This window comes from Chiroxiphia lanceolata, chromosome 13 (assembly GCF_009829145.1).
Source record: "Chiroxiphia lanceolata isolate bChiLan1 chromosome 13, bChiLan1.pri, whole genome shotgun sequence".
Classification (NCBI taxonomy): domain Eukaryota; kingdom Metazoa; phylum Chordata; class Aves; order Passeriformes; family Pipridae; genus Chiroxiphia; species Chiroxiphia lanceolata.
Genome location: NC_045649.1, coordinates 8,324,475 through 8,343,644, shown reverse-complemented (window position 1 = coordinate 8,343,644; position 19,170 = coordinate 8,324,475). Strand labels below are relative to the sequence as shown.

Sequence of the window (19,170 nt, the reverse complement as noted above, 5' to 3'; positions counted from 1 at the left end):
CTCAGGGGAAAAGCACTTCGACCTCCTCCCTGCAGACGCTGTTGTACCTGCCTGTCAGCAGCCGCTGCCTTTCATATATCTTGCCTTTGTCAACATGTTCAAAGGCCTGAGCTGTGACTTGGCACAGGAGGCTGGATAGGGAGGGCAGAGCCCGAGCAGTGCCACACGCAGGGACCCACCAGTGGGCACGGGGAGAGCAAAAAACACTGCCACTGCAGTGTTTTCCTCTTAATGTGACCTTAATATCGATAGTTGATTTAGCAATAAACAGACTTTACGTGCCTGGGCTCTGCAGCTCCAGCGCTTGCAGTGGGATGGCGTTGGGTGCTTGGGGGTCCTGGTGCTGCGGTGGGCTGAGGGCCACAGGGTCAAGGGGAATGGCCTTGAGCTGAAAGAGGGCAGGTTAGATGGGATATTGGGAAAAAATCCTTCTCTGTGAGGGTGGTGAGGCTCTGGCACAGGCTGCCCAGAGAAGCTGTGGCTATCTTATCCCTGGAAATGTCTAAGGCCAGGTTGGATGGGGCTTGGAGCAACCTGGTCTAGTGGAAGGTGTCCCTGCCTGTGGAACAAGATGAGCTTGAATGTCCTTCCAACCCAAACCATTCCATGATTCTGTGATCACCAAACTTTGAGCATGAGTTCCATGCTTGAATATGCAGCAGCACAACTCTCAGGGAAGCTACGCTTTTCCAGAGTGCTCCTGCTTTGAGGAATAGGATGTCAGCTGCTGCTTTGAACTGTAGAGCTCATACTCCTGGCTCTCCGCTCCCTGCCCTTCCCCAGGAGGGACTTACGAACTAGTGGGATGCAGCCACGAGAGTGAAGTGGTTTAAAGACCGTGTCTGACAGCACTGAAGCTGTTTCTCCCGGGATTAGTGGAGCCCTTATATGGCTGCACTCAGCCTGCCTGGGGCGGGCACTGGCAGCCCCGTGGCTCCTCCTGCTGAGTTCAGGCTGAAGGGTTCTGTAAAAATCTGCATGCCTTATATGAATAATTCTGCTTTCTGGTCTAGATCCACAGATCCCCATAGCAGAGGCAGATTACTCATGGCTTAGCCTGAGCAGGGCTCTGCAGCAAGAGTCAGATCAGTTGTGGAAACCATTTCCTGATGTGCCTGGGACTGGCTGGGTGGTTACACCATGTGCTCGGCGCCTGCCACAGAGCATTTGCCTCTTTGTGGGGAAATGCTCCCTCTTGCATAGCCCAAATTGCATTTTTGCTGCAATGGTTGAGCTGAACACCAAACAGAACAACACTTACTCTGGTTTTTGCTTGTAGGAGCTGGCAGAGATTAAAAGAACTGAAGGTTTTTCTCCTTCCTCTTCTCCCTGTTTCGGAAAAGGGAACACAGTCCATGTTTTTCAGTTCTTCTTGAAACCGATTGCAGGGCTTTCCAATGCTGTACAAATGAGAGCTGGGCTATGTGTCCACCAGAGTCACCTTCTGGGCCATGAAACCTGCAGGGATGGGTGGGTGACTTAGATACCAAAGAGCCTACGTTTAGATGAAGAAAATCATCCCGTGGTCATCACAGGGTCATGTTTCTCGGAGCCTGAGGCTCACAGGAAAGGGGCTTCAGCTCCAGTCACCTCCATACTTCAAATATTTCATTGCAGCACTGATAACAACACAAATTCAGACTTTTTGGAACTTTGTGTGTGTGTGTGTGTGTGGTGTACTCTGGTTTTGGAAAGGCTGCAAGGGACCTAGATTTAGGGAATAGTTTACCACATTCAGTTGCTTTTTGGGTAAAACTGTCCATTCCTTTTTGTAACACAGGGGGATAATCTTCTCCTGCCTCTTCTCCCCCTGACAAGACCTGCTCAGGAAATGATCTGCTAGTGCAGGGAAAGCCCCACCCTTGGGAGCATTTGTTTTTTTGCAGAGTGGGCTGGTTTGCCCATGGCAGGACTGTGATGTGGGGCATCAACCGGGGCACAGGCCTTGGAGCCCTCGGTGCTCCTGGGCTTCTCCTCCTGGGCTGCCTGGGCTGGTTTTGTTCGTTGCTGCCTAATTTTTACTGACATCAGAACTTGAAATGCTTTCAGCTTGTTTTGGAGAACAAAGGGCTCGGGGATTTCCATGGCTGGCAGTGCAAGTCTCTGCATAAGCGCTGGGATGTGAGTCAGGTTCTGTTGGAGCAAGGTGATGGGGCTGGAAATACGGATTCCTTTGCATGGGTTTGTAAATCATAGAGTCCCAGAATGGTTTGGGTCGGAAGGGACCTTACAGCTCATCTTGTTCCACTCCCTGCTGTGGGCAGGGACACCTTCCACTTCCATGTTGCTCAGAGCCCCATCTAAGTGGCTCTGTCTTTAGAATTCTGCATCAAAAGGAACCACAGGATTGTTTTTGCTCAGAGAACCAGCCTTTGTCTGTTTTTTATGTCAGAAATGCCCTGAGCAGATTGATATCGGGGTCTGTCGTGCTGATTAAGAGAAACCATTCCATCCCCAGGCTGCAGCATCTCACCTTGGGTGGCTGCTGGGGCAGTTCATGGTGGATTTGTGCTCCAAACCATGGCAGCCAAGAGTGACTTGTGTTCTTTGAACTTTTGCAAGTGTAACTCAAGGTGGGTTCAGTTACTCATATAGTAAATCTTACTAAGAACATGATGTGCCAGTAGGGGATTTTTCGTGTACTCATGGTTGCCGTGTCCCCTTTGCCAAAGCAGCTTTTATTAACACTTACAAAGGGGAACTTGTTGCTGCTGCTGAGCTCTCAACTGTTCTCCATTCCTAGACTCTTGTCCTGGCCTCGGAGAGCCCTAACTCTTACACACAGATGTTCATACGAGTTTCTCTTCAATGCCAAGGCCAGGTTGGATGGGGCTTGGAGCATCCTGGTGTAGTGGAAGGTGTCCCTTGCACATGGCAAAGAGGTTGGGATGAGATGAGCTTTGAGGTCCCTTCCAACCCAAACCATTCCAGGACTCCGTGATTCTGACTTGGATTTGTTCCATTTGTGAAACCTGATTCTGATGAGTCTGAGCTTTCTTTAAACATGAGAAGACCTAAAAGTTAAACCAGGTTTTACTCGAGTAAAGGATGACATTCTTCATTACAAAATTGGACATAATTAGGGAAGTAAAGCTTAAAATAAGAAAAGGAAAACTTTTAGGAATAGGACTCTCCAAGTGCCTTGATGTCCTGCCTGCTGCTGCAGGCATCCCCAGCAGGTTGCTGCTTTCCAGCGGGGAGCAGAGTCTGGATCTCCCTTGCTCCAATTAGTAGAAAAGGTTATTGTTGTGCTACTGTACAAATTAATCTTCAAAGCAGTTCTGGGGCTGCTGCCGCTTCCTTTGCTCCGTGATATTTAATTGTGCTGAACTTACTGGATCAGCAGCTCCGAGCGTTGGGGCGGATGCAAAGGAAGCGCTGCCCGAGCATGCCCAAGATTCACACAGACAGTTCCAGTGCCAGTTCCATGCTGGGCTCACCCTGCTGTCTGGGAAGGTTTTTCCCCTAGTTCCTCTACTCTCTCCCTCCTCCAAAGTGGAGATTTAAACAACATGGCAATAACAATGGCTTTAAATGTGAGGGTGGTGAGGCCCTGGCACAGGTTGCCCAGAGAAGCTGTGGCTGCCCCATCCCTGGAAGTGTCCAAGGCCAGGTTGGACAGGGCTTGGAGCAATCTGGTCTAGTGGAAGGTGTCCCTGCCCATTGCAAGGGATGGAACTGAATATGTTTAAGGTGCCTCCCAACCCAAATCATTCCATAATTTTATGATTCTGACTTTCTAGAATAAGGTGCGTTTTTACCTGTCCTTCCCTTTTTCTCACTCCTGGGTGTGCAGAGATCCTGGACAGCATTAATCCATCAGAAAACCTACCCGATGTATGAGAGCATCTTCCAGATGCTCCTTGAACTCTGACAGCCTTGGTGCCATAACCACTTCACAGTGCAGGAACCGCACAGACTCATGTCCTTAGTGCTCAGAGATGTCTTTTTCCAAGCAGATATAAGGAAAAGTTCAGGATGTGGATGACCAGTGTGGTAAAAGGTGCTTTATTTATTTGGTGGCTTTTTTTCGTGACACATACATGTTTTATTTTATTCTTTTGATAATAGAATCATAGAATTGGGACAGACTACGGTACCTGCTCACAACACGACATTCCTGGGAGGTGATGGGAGCTCCTCAGAGCAGCAGCTGGCAGTAGAAGTGGCATCATTTGTTATTCCCAACTATTTTTGTTCACCTCAGAAAAAGCAAGGCAAAAGCATTTCGATCTGGAGGGTTTAAAGGAAATGCTGGAGTGTTTATTTTGGCTGTGGGGACTCAGTCCCGCTGCTCCGGTGCTGAGGCTGGCGCTCGGCAGCTGCTCCGGAGCAGGGCTGCCCTTCCTGGGGCTCCGAACGTGCCTTGGCTCCCTCCCACCGCAGAGCCCTGTCAGGCAGGTTTGTTTCTCTTGCTTTACCAAAAAAGGGATTCCCCAGCCCATTTCCTCCGTCCTCACTGGAGCGCAGTGAGAAGAGCCACGGGGCTGTCATGCTGCAAACTGAACCCCTTGGGCCGAGTCAGGGGTTTCTCTTTCGTCTGTGGGTGAAGTCTGGTCTCCAGACAGAGACTCGGGAAGAGGAAGCAGTGACAGCACAGTCCTGTGACTGCTGGCACCGGGGCCACCTGCCAGGGACAGACAGGGACTGCGCCTCTCTAAACAAGGGAATGCTCTTAGATTGGCTCCTCCGAGCTCCCGGCCACAATCCGGCATGATTTAATGTATTGAGGTGCTTGTATTTAATCTAACTCTGCCTCTAAAGCTCAGGGTCTGGGTTTTACTGGGTTATTGAAATCAGATCTGTCACAAAACCACTTGTGCTGCCCTTGTTGTTGGAGCAGGGGCACAGTGGTCAATCCAGAAGTGCTTGCTTAAAATAATACTGTTCCTCACATACAAAAAACACAAGGGCATGACCTCGGGCTGTGTGTTCCCGGCACACTGAACTCCTGAAGTTTGAGTTGTGAACCAGCTCTCCCTGGTCACGTGAAAAATCTCACCTGTCTCAGTACTTGGTAACTTTGCCTTGCTCAGGATGTTCCTTCAAAATCTCTCCCTGCTTCCAAGGAGTTCCCAGCATTTCTGCTTCACATTAAAATCTAAATCAACCTGAATAAACAGGACTGGTACAAAGCAGGACACGGGTTGTTTTTGTCATGTCAGAAATCCTCAGGTTCCCCCATCCCAGCTTACCTTCCCTCCATGCTCACAGCCAGGCACATCCCCAGCCTAACATAAAGTGTTGACTCCATTTTTTACGTGAATTGGTTGGAATTTGGCACCACACAGCAGCCTCTTTTGGCTTTGTTGGAGCTTTTTATCTTGGTGGAGGCTGCGTTGGCAAACCCTGATGCTGGAAATTCACAGTATAAAGAAAAGAGGTGCTGTGTGAGGCCAGTGTGGGATTTGGGGGATCAGGTGAACTCAGTCTGGGGAAGAGAATTGTTAATCTGGTCTCTTCTCTTTCCAGGATAAAGATAAAGTTTCTCTAACCAAGACTCCAAAGTTGGACCGGAGCGATGGCGGCAAAGAGGTGAAAGAGCGAGCGACCAAACGCAAGTTGCCTTTCACTGTTGGAACAAATGGAGATCAAAAAGACTCGGATACAGGTACAGAAATGCCGTATTCCACCCTCAAAATGTGAGTGTTGGGGCTGGTGGGGAGCATACAGGATCCAGGGTACAGACAATCCATATGGCAGTGTTGTATCAAGTTTCCTGCTTTTTTTTTTTTTTTTTTTGGAGGAAGAGGATGTGGATAGGGGTTGGATAACTGCTGTGTGCACATCTGGATCTCAGTGGGTTAAAGCCCTTCTTGGTGCTGTTTCTAGGTGGACCAGGCAGTGGCTGTGTGAGGAGACACCCTTCCTTCAGCTGTTTTCTGTTCTCCCTGTTTCTTACTATCCTGGTTCAGGAACTGTAGCTGGGACAAGCCATGGAGCTGGGCCTGCTTGTGAGAACTTTGAAAATAAGCAAACTAAGCTCAGTATTGTTTAAAAGGAAACCAACAAATAAAATCTGGTCAAGCAGGTCAGTCTCGTGGCAGAAGAGTGGCTGGTACACACCAGTCTTGCCCAGCATGGCTACTCACAGATGTTGAAGGTTGTTGGATTTATGAGGAGTTGGGAAGAGCTGTCACAAAGCTTGGATGTGGAGAAAATAGTGTTGTTTGGTTGTAAGGGACTGGTCTGTGGATTTCTGGGCAGAGGTTTGCGTGGGTCTTTCCTGTACATTCCTAGGAAATCTGTGCTTGGAAATAGTTTTGGTCAGGTAAAATGGTTGTGCAAAGAGATAAAACCAGCTGAAAGTTGGGAATGTGCTTTAAAAGGGTACCAAGGCTGTGTTTCGTGTTGCTCTCTGGTGAGTGTGGGAGGTGATCTGATACGGGATGTGTCTCCTTTGGTTCAGAATTCGGGAGGGCAGATTTGGAAGGGCCAGGAGTGCCACTGGTGAGGGCTGTTCATGGATGAACACACACTGTGACGCATCCTGAGGTTGACCTGGTGCTTCCATGGGTTTGTGTTGCTGAACTCCCTGTCTGGAGAGAAAGTTTCAAAAAATTAACTAATTCTGTTAAATGTGATGGCTGTTCACAGGGATGAAGTTTTGGGGTGCTGTGGTGTCTCATGTGGGGTGTCACCTTTGGAGGGGAGGTGGCCAGGACGAGGCAAAGCTGATTAACCAGAGCCAGAGCTTCTGCTTTTTGTCAAGGGTGTTTCTGCCATGTTCAATACTTGGTTGAGAATTGAAGGCCAAACTGGCTGCAGGACTGTCTGACCCTCGTGACAGCTGAGACGTCACAGCAGGGCTCTGCCAGCTCGCTTGCCACGGTCCCCAGCAGCAGGGATTTGCTTTTCTGAGGGCTCTGGCCTCTCTCTGGCTGCAGAGATGTTGGAAATGTTTCGGCTGGCAGCAGCAAGAAGGAAACCAAGTGAAAAAAAGAGCAGAGAGCTGCTGGAGAGAGGCTGTGGCTGCTGGGGAGTAGCAGCAGACTGTGAGACCCCCTTGCCTGGGGGCTCTCGCATTATCCCTCTGATTTCTGCAGCTGTGTGACTCTTATCTCCGGACATGTCTTCCCCTTCCTCTCCAGAGCTCTTCCCCTTCCTCTCCAGAGCTTGTCCTTCCTGGGGAAGCAGGTGAGCCGAGGGGCAGCAGCAGCCCAGCTCCCACAGGAGACCTGTAGAGGGTTGTGGCACTCACAGGCCCGTTGAAAGACAAACTGGGCTCCCACAAAATCTGGGAAAGTGCAGGGAAGGTGTAGGAGACTATCAGCAACCTGTTTGGTGGGGACTGGAGAGGAAGTGACTCAGCCACTGGGTTGGAGATACCAGCAGGGAGCTGCAGATCAACGTGCAGAGTCAGACTGATGCTTAGCAGGAGCCTGTTCCTCTTCTTTGAGATCATTTACTCCAGGAATCTGATGCTGGAGATGGGAAAAGACTTAGTGGAGATAGGAAAAGACTCCCTGGCACCTTGCTCTCTTGCACCACCCCATTGTGACAGTGGAGTGTCTCACACCCGTCTGTTCCTTGGCCTGGCTTGACATAGAGGCAGGTGGCGACATGTTTGTGGGTGCACAGATGTTGCACGTTCCAGGGTTGGAGGGGTCCCCCCGAGCCTGTGCTGGTACCACCAGTGGCACTTGGCTGAGGACACACGTGTGCTGTACACACTGAAGTGTGTGTGGTGTGCAGGACAGGCTTTTGTGTGGAAAAAAGGGACTGCCATGCGCCCACCCAGCATTCCCAGAGGAGGGAGAGGCTGCTGCTGTTTGTTCTGCTCCTCAGCTTTGCTCCCAGCCCTCAGAGGAGCGGGATTGCACCATCTCTCTGGCTGACCCTGGGCGGTTTATGTAACGTGGTCGTGCTTCCTGGGCCTGTTTTGTGTGTGTTCTCTGTGTGTGTGTGAGGGGGGGGTGCACGGATATTCCACAGCCACGTGGAATTCAGCTGGAAGGACGTGAGAGCTGGGAGCTAGCACAGCTCTCTCCTTGCCTCTAGTGGGATATTTTTCCTCCTCTTTAAATGTTTAAACAATGGCGTGGATCCTCATCCTGATGTGTGGCAGTGACTCATTTTCCTTAGCATGGTGTGTGTTGCTGTTTTCCCGGACAGCTCTGGCTCAGACTTGACACGGGTGCTCCGATCATGGGGTGAGAAACATCAGAGGTGGGATTGTCTGCCATGGAAGGGCAGCAAAACCCATCCTGGCCAGGTGTTGGGCAGCAGCCAGTGATGCAGGGCAGTTTGAGGGCAGGTGTTAGGAAAAAATTCTGTCCCTGTGAGGGTGGTGAGGCCCTGGCACAGGTTGCCCAGAGAAACTGTGGCTGCTCCATCCCTGGAAGTGTTCAAGACCAGATTGGATGGGGCTTGGAGCAACCTGGTCTAGTGGAAGGTGTCCCTACCCATGGCAGGGAGTGGAACGAGATGAGCTTTAAGGTCCCTTCCCACCCAAACCTTTCCATGATTCTGTGGTGTGGGCCCCAGAGGCGCTGCTGGCCAGCACTGCTCTAAGCGTACAGTTTGGATATGGTTGGTTCAGTGCTAAATCTTTTTAAATAATTTCCTTCAAAATGGTTTCTAGAGCAACAAATCTGGCTCTTGGGTTCCTCAGAGTTAACTAAATAAACTGTCTTTGAGAAAAAAAAAATGGCATCAAGCCGTGAGCCTCCAGACTGTGCATGTTACAGCTCCAGCACTGTGGGAGCAGCATCTCTGTGCCTCAGACTTCTCCTCCTTCCTTCTCTTTCCCTCGTGCAGCATCTCCCCACATCCACAGGCACTGCCGGGAGCCTACGTGCTGCCTGGCAGCCACCAAACAAGTACAGCCAGCTCTTCTCCCAGCAATTCCAGCAACTTGGGAGGTTTCCTGCAGCTCCTCATCCCTGTGCTGCACCAGGGGGGGTTCAGGCTTTAAAATAAATTAATACTTGATAATTGTGGTATTAGAAGCACACAGAGAGCGGACAGCAGGGAGAGAGGGCAGTCCTGCTGGGAAGGCACCTGTGGGGAGGTGGTGGGAGAGATGGGCACGGGCGGCTGGCGCAGCGGTGCCGGCGCTGAGCCACGGCTGAGTCATGGGCTGACTCAACGGCACCAGACTGCCGGCGTGGGGCCGGCGCTCCCCACCTCCCCCGGGCTCCCGAGGGGACGGATTCGCACCAACAGGTCCCTTAATGCAGAGTGGGACAGGTAACGCTGCTTGGGGAGCAGCTGTGAGATGCGTGGAGTGCAGAATTCCTTATGCCCACTCCTCCTGCGGGTGCTTTCCTTAGCTGGATGTCCTGCTGTCACTTGAGTCCCTTGGCTCGAGGTGCAGCTGTGGTTTCCAGGGCTTTAGTCATCAACAGGGAGAATTGGGGCTCAGTACAAATCTCTGAGTACACCGAGTTAATTTTGGCTTCCGACAGCTCTCCTTGGGAGCTGGGAAGGCCTGAGCAAGGCTGGGCAAAGCTGGTAGTCTGCAGCAGTGATAGGTGCCCTGCCCCCTCCCTGTGTACCCAGCTCCCCCCCTGGGTGTCAACTCTTTCTCTGGGTGCCCAGCTCCCTCCCTGTATGTCCAGCTCCCTCCCTGGGTGCTTTCAGGAAAAGAAGGGAGAGACAAACCCCCACCAGCCCTCTGAGTTGCTCTGTCCACACCGACCTTCCCTGGCTCCGAGGTCTCTCTGGGAGCCCAGGGCTGAGCTGGGGGCTTGTGGCCCAAGAGGTGCTGGATGGACGAGGGCCAGTTGTGAGTATGGTTGGCAGGAGCTGGCCTTGGAACTTCAAACTCCTCTCTAATCCCCTGAGGTTGTTACGTGACGCTAATTAGTAGGTTAGAAAATGCTTGATGAATCAGCTGACCCAAACCATCCTTTCCCAGAGCCGGCTGCTGCCTAATGCCCGCGAGTGTTTGGGAACGGGCTCGTTAGTCCCAAGTTAGGAAGGCTGGCAAGGGAATCCGTGAGAAGCAAATTGCTGGCTTATTAAAAAAGGCATCTGCATCCCAAAGTGTTATTTGTGCCGTTCCCTGTGCTGGCTGTGCTCCGGTGTTTGCAGCTGGGGGCTCTGAGGGGCTGCACTGCATCGGGGCTTTCTTTGCTTGTGTAATTTCAATCCTTTAACTAAAATAGTCGAGGAACTGTTCTCACCTAGCAACAGGGAGAGAGTGAATGTCAGAGCTTCTCCCTTCCTAGCTGGGCTCCATAATGCTGGTACAGTGTGGAGAGCCTGGCTCACACCAGCCTTCAGATCACCCTGAGAAACTCCCCGTGTGCAGCAGCCATCTGGGAAGGGCTGCGCAGAAAACCAGGTCGTTTTATGATGGGAGCTGCCATAAATCTCCCTCCTCCCCCCTCATCACCTCCTTAACATGCAGAGGGAGAGGTTGCAGTGTGCTGTGTCTCTGTGAACCAAAAATCTATCAATGATGGCTTTTTCCTTAATACAAGAGCTTTTATCAGCGCTGTCTGCAGAGTGTCCTGGCCCCGGCTCCAGGAGGGGGAGGGCTGGCCATAACCTTCCTCCCCCGTCCTCCCTCTTCCAGTTCTTTCTATTTCGTGGGAAATGAACAGTTAGAACCCGAAAATTGGTCTCTCTCAGAGTTATTCTTGTTTAACATGGAGATTGTTGTTTCTGATGAAGCCTCTGGGCTCCTCTTGCAGCAGTTTGGGAGCCAGTGGCCACTAGGGAGGAGCTGCTTTTACGCATTTAGGCACAACTGTGGGGTCTGGCCTACAGGTGTAGGGAGAACACCTGGATTTGGATCACAGCATTAAACCTCTCTAGTCAAATTATGTTTTAAAATACTGCAGCCAGTGGGGAGCTCCCTGAGGAGCTAGGCTGAGCAGTGGGGATGGTGGGCTCAGCTCCACACAGTGACCTGATGTGGTTATAAAGGGGCTTGTTCCTCCTGCCAGCACCTCTCTCTGTTCCTACCTCAGAGCCAAGGTCTCCGCCATCCTTCAGGAGTGCAGGATGAGGCTCTGGCTTTGGACCTCCATCTCTCAGGTTAGGAACCAGCTTCCTGCTGTACAGGAGTGGCTCAGGGTGCCTTCCTTACTCTTCTGCCAAGGCAGACCCTGCTTTTCTTCTCATTTTGCTCATTGGTTTCCTTTTTGGCACCTGTTTGATAAACCAGATCACCTTCTGGCTCTGCCCCCCAGTCCATCAGCATGTCCATGACCTCCTGGTGCCAAGGTGCCCCCCCAGCACCAGCCCTGGGGTGCAGCCCCCTAGCCCAAGATGTGTTCCTCTGCATTCTGGGAGTCTCCATGCAGCCCTGCTCGCCCTCCTCACTGAGCTCTTCACCACTGGGTGTTCTCCTGGCCTGTCCTGCTGCCCTCTCTAGTTTATCCACCTGTGCCATGGTGCTGCTTCCCATTCCACGCCACTGCTGCTGGGCTCTCTGCCACCTCCAGCCTTCCCCTCAGCAACCCCAGCCTGCATGTCCTTCAATTCTGGGGTTCCCTGGAGCATTGGGATATGGTGGGACCATGCTGCTGTCAACCTTTCTACTCCTGAGTCGCTGGCCCACATTGCAGGTGCCCTGTGAGTGCATCCTCAGGCCACGGTGCTGGGCCAGACCTGCTCTTCCCTGCCTTGAGCCAACACGCTCCAAAATGTTTTATGCCCTCCAAGTTCTACAGCAGGAATGAGTCACTCTTACGCAGGCTGGGCCAGGCTGGGGGGAGCAGAGCCCGCGTGGTCTCAGGGGTGCAGTGCAGTCTCTGTTGCTGTCTGTGCTCCTCTAATTTATTCTTATTGATCTCCTGGTTGTTTGCTTGCTCGGCACGGAAACTGTTGAAAATCCCTGTTTGCCGGTGAGCCGGCACTTGGTGTCTCCATGCCAGAGATGTTCGACGTGAGCTGCTGGTTTGGAAATGGTATTTTTCCTCAGGGTTCCACCTTCCATGCGTGTGTTGTCATGTTGGAGCAGTGGAAGCAGATGATTTTTGCATTACAGGGTTCTCTGCATGTGTGGGGAGTGAGGAGCCGTGCAGCTCCGACATCCCCACGACCTGCCGGTATCTTGTAGCACAGGCTCAAGAAACCTTGGAGAGGTTTTCCATCATTGCCCTGTTCTCCTTCCTTCCCTGCTTCTCTCCATTTTGGATAGGGCCAGGGTTCAGCCTGTATCTGCCCTGCACACAGAGCCAGCCTAGCAGCACTGAATCCCTCTCAAGCTGCCCTGGGATCCCATGGAGCTGCCGATGCACTTCCAGCAGCCCCAGATTTGTGCTCCCTGTTGCAGCACTGCCCCGAGTCTTGTTTGGGCATGAGAACCACCCTCAGGGAAATGCTCAGACCCGTTTGTCCTGGGAATCTGCTCCTGTTCTGCCTTTGCAGCCTCTCAGGCTCCATGTGATGAAAGGCAGGAGCAGTTCCTGGCTGGGCTCGGCAGCTCTGCTCAGAACCTGCTTTCCCCTTTAAGCCTGCGCACGCGGTTCCTGCTGGCGTCAGCATGAGGGAAGAGCCAAGCAGGATCCCCGAATAAAACCAGGGCTGAGGCTGTGCTCAGGAGGTTTGCAGAAGGGCTGAAGCAGCAAACGAGCTGCTTTAAAAATAGCTGCATGGAGGTGTGGCTCATCCCAGGCTCACAGAGCATCCGTGGGCTGCCGTGGTCTTCTGCTGGAATCCATGTGCACAGTCCAGCCACCGCCTCTACCGATGGGCACTGGGGGCTCCCTGTCTGCTCACCCCCTCATAACTTGGGGGTCTGTGCTTGTTGAAGGGGTTTGAGTGTGAAATAGGCTTTATTCTGTCTGCTTGAGGTATTTACCCACTGTGAGTTTCTCTCCATTCACTCCATCTTCCTGCAAAAGCTGTTCCAGAAATGTGTTTAATTAGAGGAGAAGGAGCAGCCTGTGGGAGCTGCAGGCACACGGAGCCATTGACTAGAGATCTCTGTGCAGGGGCACCTTTAAATCTGCTGAAAAGCCAATTCTGAGTAAAATCTCGGCTGAAATAAGACCCATGTGCAACTCTGTGAGCCTGAGACCAGCCAGGGCTGGGGGATCCAGCCAGGGACCAGGCAGGACCCTGACTCTGCTGAGGATGAGGATGGGAAGCAGCTCTGTCCAGGATGCTGGGAGAAGCTCTGTCTCCATCCTCCTCCTCATGTTTCAGAGCCACTTATGGGTCTTGCTTCTGTGACCAGAGGGTTGTGCCACGCAGGGATCCAGGACTGCCACACTACCCACACTGGGAGCCATAGAATGCCAGAATCCTGGAATGGTTTGGTTTGGAAGGGACCTTCAGGCTCATCTCGTTCCACCCCCTACCATGGGCAGGGACACCTTCCACTAGACCAGGTGTGATGACCCACACTTAAGGGTAAGTCATTACACCAGGTTGCTCCAAGCTCCATCCAACCTGGCCTTGAACCCTTCCCACTGGGAAGCACGAGCCTGAGTCCTCGGCTGCCTCCACCAGCCCTCGCTGCCTCACCACAGCAAGTGAGAACACAGCAGTCGCTTTCCAATTTATTTTTATCTTGTTGATCACATGCTTCTTAATGTTAAATGTTCTGTGGAGGAGGAAATTTCTGTAACTGCAGAATGAATAGGAGTTTAAGGGGTTTCGGTTGAACTCAATAATCAATTTTTGCAAATCCCAAGCTCGTGCTGACAACCTGCAGCAGCCGAGGGATATTAATGAAAATGTTCCCATTCTAATTGTGGAAGGAATTGTGCTCCCAGTTGAGGGAGCAGCCCTCTGCCACGTACAGCTCTGGGAGTCGTGTACTTCAGGGACACTGCCGGGTGGCACCAGCCTTGCAAGGTGTGACCCCTCAAGCACCTCCATGCCTGGCTTTGGGGCAGGGCTGGAGGTGACAAAGGCTGAGGAGAAGCCAGGCCTGGCAGAGCAGGATTTAAGCAACTTGGAGCAGCAACTCGGAGCCTCAGGAAGAGCAGAGAGGTGCTGCGCACATGGGTCAGATGTCCTTGTGCTCAGGCTGAGTGTGCCTGGCAGGACACACCGTGCAGCAATGTGGCTTCTGGGATTGTCTGGGTGAAGTTGTTTTCTTCCCGTAAGCATACTGGGTTTAATTTTATTTTAAGCCATTAAAAAACTGCCCACTTTCCTGTGATCTGATTTCATCTTCCAGCTCTGTTACAGCTGCCAGAATGACCAAAATGTGGCTTCAGAAGAGTAGACTGGGATTCTTCTTCAATGCAGATGTGTTTCCAGGGCTTGTATTTCATAGAACCATGGAATGGTTTGGGTGGGAAGGAACCTTAAAGCTCATCCTCCTGCTATGGGCAGGGACACCTTCCACTAGACCAGGTTACTCCAAGCCCCTTCCAACCTGACCTTGAACACTTCCAGGGATGGGGCAGCCACAGCTTCCTGGGCAGTAAGAAGAGGGGTTTGGAGAGGGGTGGCCATGCTCTCTGACTGAGAGGTTCCCTGGGACAGTCTGTTTTTTAAAATGTACAGGATCCCGGGAGCAGGGGTCGATGGAAATCACCTGCTCCAGGTGAGATCTGAGCAGCAGGGGATGGTAGCTCTGCACATGGTGCAGGGAGGAGGCTTCTGGAGCTGCCTGTGCCTCAGCCGCGGGAGTGCAGGAGCTGGAGTGGCAGGAACGGAGCCGAAGCAGTGCAGGCATCCCCACACACTGCTGCCCTCGTCTGCTGGAGACTTTTACTCCACTGTAGCTTGGTGGGTGAAGGAGGAAACCTGTACTGTGGTGCAGAGTCTGGTGGCCGAGCGTGACCCCGTCCGCTGGCGGTTCCACCTGACCCACTGGACTTTGCACTGAGGCACAGCAGGCTCTGTCCCAGTGACCGCGTGCCCGTGACCCACATCGAGTCTGGCAAATGGCAAAGGGGGTTGGATGAGCAGAGCTGGGGCTGCAAGATTGTTACTTTTATGCCAATGAGGCTGGTGAGGCCCTGGCGCAGGTTGCCCAGAGAAGCTGTGGCTGCCCCATTCCTGGAAGTGTCCAAGGCCAGGTTGGATGGGGCTTGGAGCAACCTGGTCTCGTGGAAGGTGTCCCTGCCATACTGGGGGTGGAACAAGATGAGCTTTAATGTCCCTTTCAACCAAACCGTTCCATGGTCATGTGACTCTGGTGTGGTTCTGGCTCTTTGGACCCACTGGAGATGGTGCAGGAGAATTTCACAAATCCTGATGTTAGTGGCAGTTGCGTTTGGTCCCTCAGCAGGAGCTGCCTTTGCACCTGGATGATTTAGGAGACTGAGTGTCGGGCTGGAATTTGGGTATGACAAGCCAGGCACTTCCTCTGGGATTTCTTCATCCCCTCTCTTCCTGTTTGCTTGAGATTTTTTAGAGAGTTGCAGAAGACCTGACGGCAGGTGGGTGCTCTGTGCCAGGTGGGAGCAACCACTCTGGGAGGAGAGGACCAGCCTGGTGCTCCCTACACCTGTTTGGCTGCTGGCTCCTTGGTTTGATGATGATGATGGTGGTGGGGGGTGATGGCCAGGTTTCTGAGCTGTCAGCCTGTGTCTTGCCAGCACTCCTTGTTGATGCTGTTGGATACCTCCAGTTGAGTCCATGCTGTGTTGGTGTCAGGCTGTGTAGGCTTCTCCAAGCACCATGGCATGGGATGGAGGCTCTTAAAACAAGATAGGAGGCACAGCACTGTCAGTGGCCCCAGGGAGGACCCACTTCCTTCTTCCTGTGCTGCTCTTTGATGGTGGAGGGAGAACTGGAGGCTGTTGGAGGAGCAGGAGTGGAGCATGTCCCAGCTCCACCTGCAGCAGTGTGAACCTGGGTGGCTGCTCCAGGTACCGGTACTCCCATTTCAGGGGTCCATCCTTCACCAACCTTCACTGCTGTCTTTTCGGTTTGTGAGATGTGGGACGTGGTTTTTAGTCCTGGTGACATTCATGGCTTGTGTTCCTGTGTCCTTGTCCCACAGAGAAGCAGGGTCCTGAGCGGAAGAGGATTAAAAAGGAGCCTGCCACCAGGAAACCTGGCTTGCTCTTCGGCATGGGCCTCTCGGGGATCCGGGCAGGGTACCCGCTCTCCGAGCGCCAGCAAGTCGCTCTCCTCATGCAGATGACAGCAGAAGAGTCTGCAAACAGCCCAGGTGAGACCTGGAGGAGGGGTTTGCTCTGAGGTGTGAGTGGGCAGGTGGGACCTGCATCCCAAATGCTGTGTCTTTCCAGTTCCCAGCGCCACCAGGAGGTTCAGGTGACTGAGCTGCCACCTCCAGCAAGGTCCAAGGGGGCTGGTTTGCTGCTCTGTGGGGTCTCACCCATCCCACAGGGCTCTGCAGGTGACTCCAGCCATGGTGTCACTGGGATTTGCACGTGGCTGTGGTTGCCCTTCCTTCCAGTGTCAGGCAGTAGCAGCAAGTGTCCCACGAGCTGAATCCAGGCCACTACTGAGCCTGCTCTGGCTTCTCAACTAGAGTTTTCATTCCATAGGAACCTCCTCCACATCATCTCCCTGTTTCCCACTGGCCTCTCAGCTATCTCAGTAAAGGAGGATTGTGAATAAAGACAAAACATCATCCTCTTTATGTTTTTTAATGTTTCTTCTTGTGGAGGGGGATAAGACGTGTAACCACTGCAGCTGTAACTCGAGATGCGGAGCAGCTGGAATGTGTTTACCACGGATTTTGTATTTCGGTAATTTTTATCTGTTGCAAACATGATCCCCCCCAGGGTTTTTGGAGGACTGTGTCACATCTGCATCCTACACACAACATCGCAGCTTTTAGCCACGTATTTTGTTGTTCTTAACCAATCTCACTGCTGATGTTGCTGGTATTTGGGAAAACTAAAAGGGAAAAAACTGTGGAGTGTTCGCTGCATTCCAGTGTTCTCCCAGGAAATGCACAGTCTCCTCCCGAGGCCATCAGACCTCACATGTGCTTGGTAAAAGGCCGCTTCCCTTGGGAATTGAGGTTTGAGGGTAAGGAGCTTCATTGTTGCTCCCGAATCACGGGATTGTCCACAGTGTTTGCCAGGACTCCAGTGGGCTCTGGCAGCCCGTGATTCCCATCTCTGTCGGACACACACAGGCTACTCTGTTCACATCCACTTCGGAGGCTGGGTTGCCTCTCACTGCCATGTGGGGAATATTTAGGGAAGAGATGAAGCACGATGCACGAGCTCCCTCTAAAGGTTTAGGAATTCTTTGGAATTGCAGTTCCTGACTCTGCTTCTCTCCCTGCAGTTGACACAACACCAAAGCATCCCTCTCAGTCTACAGTTTGTCAGAAGGGAACTCCCAACTCTGCCTCCAAAACCAAAGATAAAGTAAATAAGAGAAACGAGCGAGGAGAGACTCGGCTGCATCGCGCCGCCATCCGAGGAGATGCCCGGCGCATCAAGGAGCTCATCATCGAGGGTGCAGATGTCAATGTGAAGGACTTCGCAGGTAACCAGCCTGGGAATCCCAACCTCTTCCCACCTGGTTGCGTGTTCCACTTCTGAGAATGGCTCCCACCACACAAAGTAGTTTGTTTATAACATGGGGTTGCTCCTTGGAAAGAGAGGATTAGCCAAAAATAGTGATTTCTCTCTTTGGGGAGGAAAGTCTTGTTGCTCTTTAAAAAACAACCAAACAACAAAAAACCACACAAAAAACTCCTTTCTGGGCAGGATCCAGAGCAATCCCTGGGGCTGCCCTGGCTTCATAAACTGAAACTGTGTACAGGCCCTTCCGGTGCATTTCCTTTGCCCTTCCGCGTAGGTGCTGTCTTGGAGGTCTGGAGGGAGATTTGCAAAGGGAGATGTGCTGGCTTAGCTCTTTCTTTTTCTTAAAATAGAAGAAATTATGTGCACAGATACATTGCTAAGAGTGGGTTTGTGAAGTCATCGCTCTGGAGTTCGGGGCTCAATGCCTGCAGATTTCTGAGAGTTGCTTTTAAGGACTGAATGTGGGGGTGCTGCTAATGGAGAGTAAATGTGAAGGGCAAGGTCAGATCCCACCAGGCACTGGAATTAGAGGAGGTGGTGACTGTCCTGAGCCTGGTAGAACCACCTCCGCCTCCTCCTCCTCAGCAGTGCTGCCAAGCTCCTGCTTAGGGTGGTGGGATGACATAGGAACAACCCCGAGTCCTGCAGGGAGAAGGCAGCGATGAGATGATGGTGAAGGTGCTGTTCAAGCACCCCCGTGCTGATGGTGGGGCTGGAACAGCCTTTCTTCAGCACATCCAAGAACTTGACTTTGCTCTTTGCTGTTCTCTTTGCACGATTTTGGGGCTATAAATAGATACGGCTGTTCCTCCTCCCATATGATTAATCTGAGTGCCAGACTGAAGTATCAGTTGTGATTAATTCTGGGCACAGGTGCCCCTTCCGAAGGCTCCAAGTGAAGGTAACGGAACGCGCTCCCACGGTGCTATCAGCAAAACACTGGAGCAGCTGCGCTGGGAAACTTCAAAACAGGCTCTGCTTAAAAATAGTCTGTTTGAACACGATAAAATATTTTGTTCTGTGCTCTTCAGAGGTTTGTTTGAGAACTGAAGTTGCTGTTACTGTTGAGATCTGCTGTTTGGTTCCCCCCCGAGCCGGTGTTCAGGCCTGGCTGTGTGCTTGGAGAGCACAGAAAATATTTGTGAGGGCTGTGTGGGGCCAGTTTCAGATCCTTGTCTGCAGTTCAGAGCTCAGGACCAGTCTGGGCACCAGTGTTTCCCTTACAGAGGAGTTGGAACCTAAAGCCAAACCTTAAACAGTGCTTAAAAGGAGGCTGGAGAGGGACTTTTCACACGGGCATGTGGTGCCAGGAGAAGGGTGAATGGCCTTAAGCTGAAGGAGTGCAGGGTTAGATGGGATATTGGGAAGAAATCCTTCCCTGTGAGGGTGGTGAGGCCCTGTCACAGGTTGCCCAGAGAAGCTGTGACTGCCCCATCCCTGGAAGTGTTCAGGGCCAGGTTGGACAGGGCTTGGAGCAACCTGGGATAGCGGAAGGTGTCCCTGCCCATGGCCGTGATTCCTCCCAACCAAAACCATTCCATGATTCTACGAAGAGGAAAGGATTTCAGACCTGTCTTTCACGTGACAGCAGCAATTCTCTTCATTTCTCACATAAAACTTTCCCTTTCCATCTCCTGGGGCCGTGTCCGCTGTGGCAGATGCTCTGCCTGTAGCACATGGTGTGACCAGAGGGAAATGTGGGATTGATTCTATGAGTGCCTAGCTGGAGTAGCAGGGCAGAGCTGCAGGTTCCTTCCGGACAAACACAGCCAACTTGGCCATCAGAGCAACA

General features: G+C 52.2%; 1 protein-coding gene across 3 annotated transcripts in view; it reads left to right on the top strand.

Moving 5' to 3' along the window:
- ANKRD11 (ankyrin repeat domain 11) overlaps positions 1 to 19,170 on the top strand; it is a 134,706-nt gene that overhangs the window by 103,242 nt on the left and 12,294 nt on the right. For all 3 annotated transcript variants that reach the window (XM_032701222.1, XM_032701223.1, XM_032701224.1), the window contains exons 4-6: positions 5,473 to 5,611; positions 15,869 to 16,039; positions 17,134 to 17,337. In XM_032701222.1, coding sequence (XP_032557113.1) covers positions 5,473 to 5,611; positions 15,869 to 16,039; positions 17,134 to 17,337 — 514 coding nt within the window. The remainder of the gene's footprint in view (positions 1 to 5,472; positions 5,612 to 15,868; positions 16,040 to 17,133; positions 17,338 to 19,170) is intronic.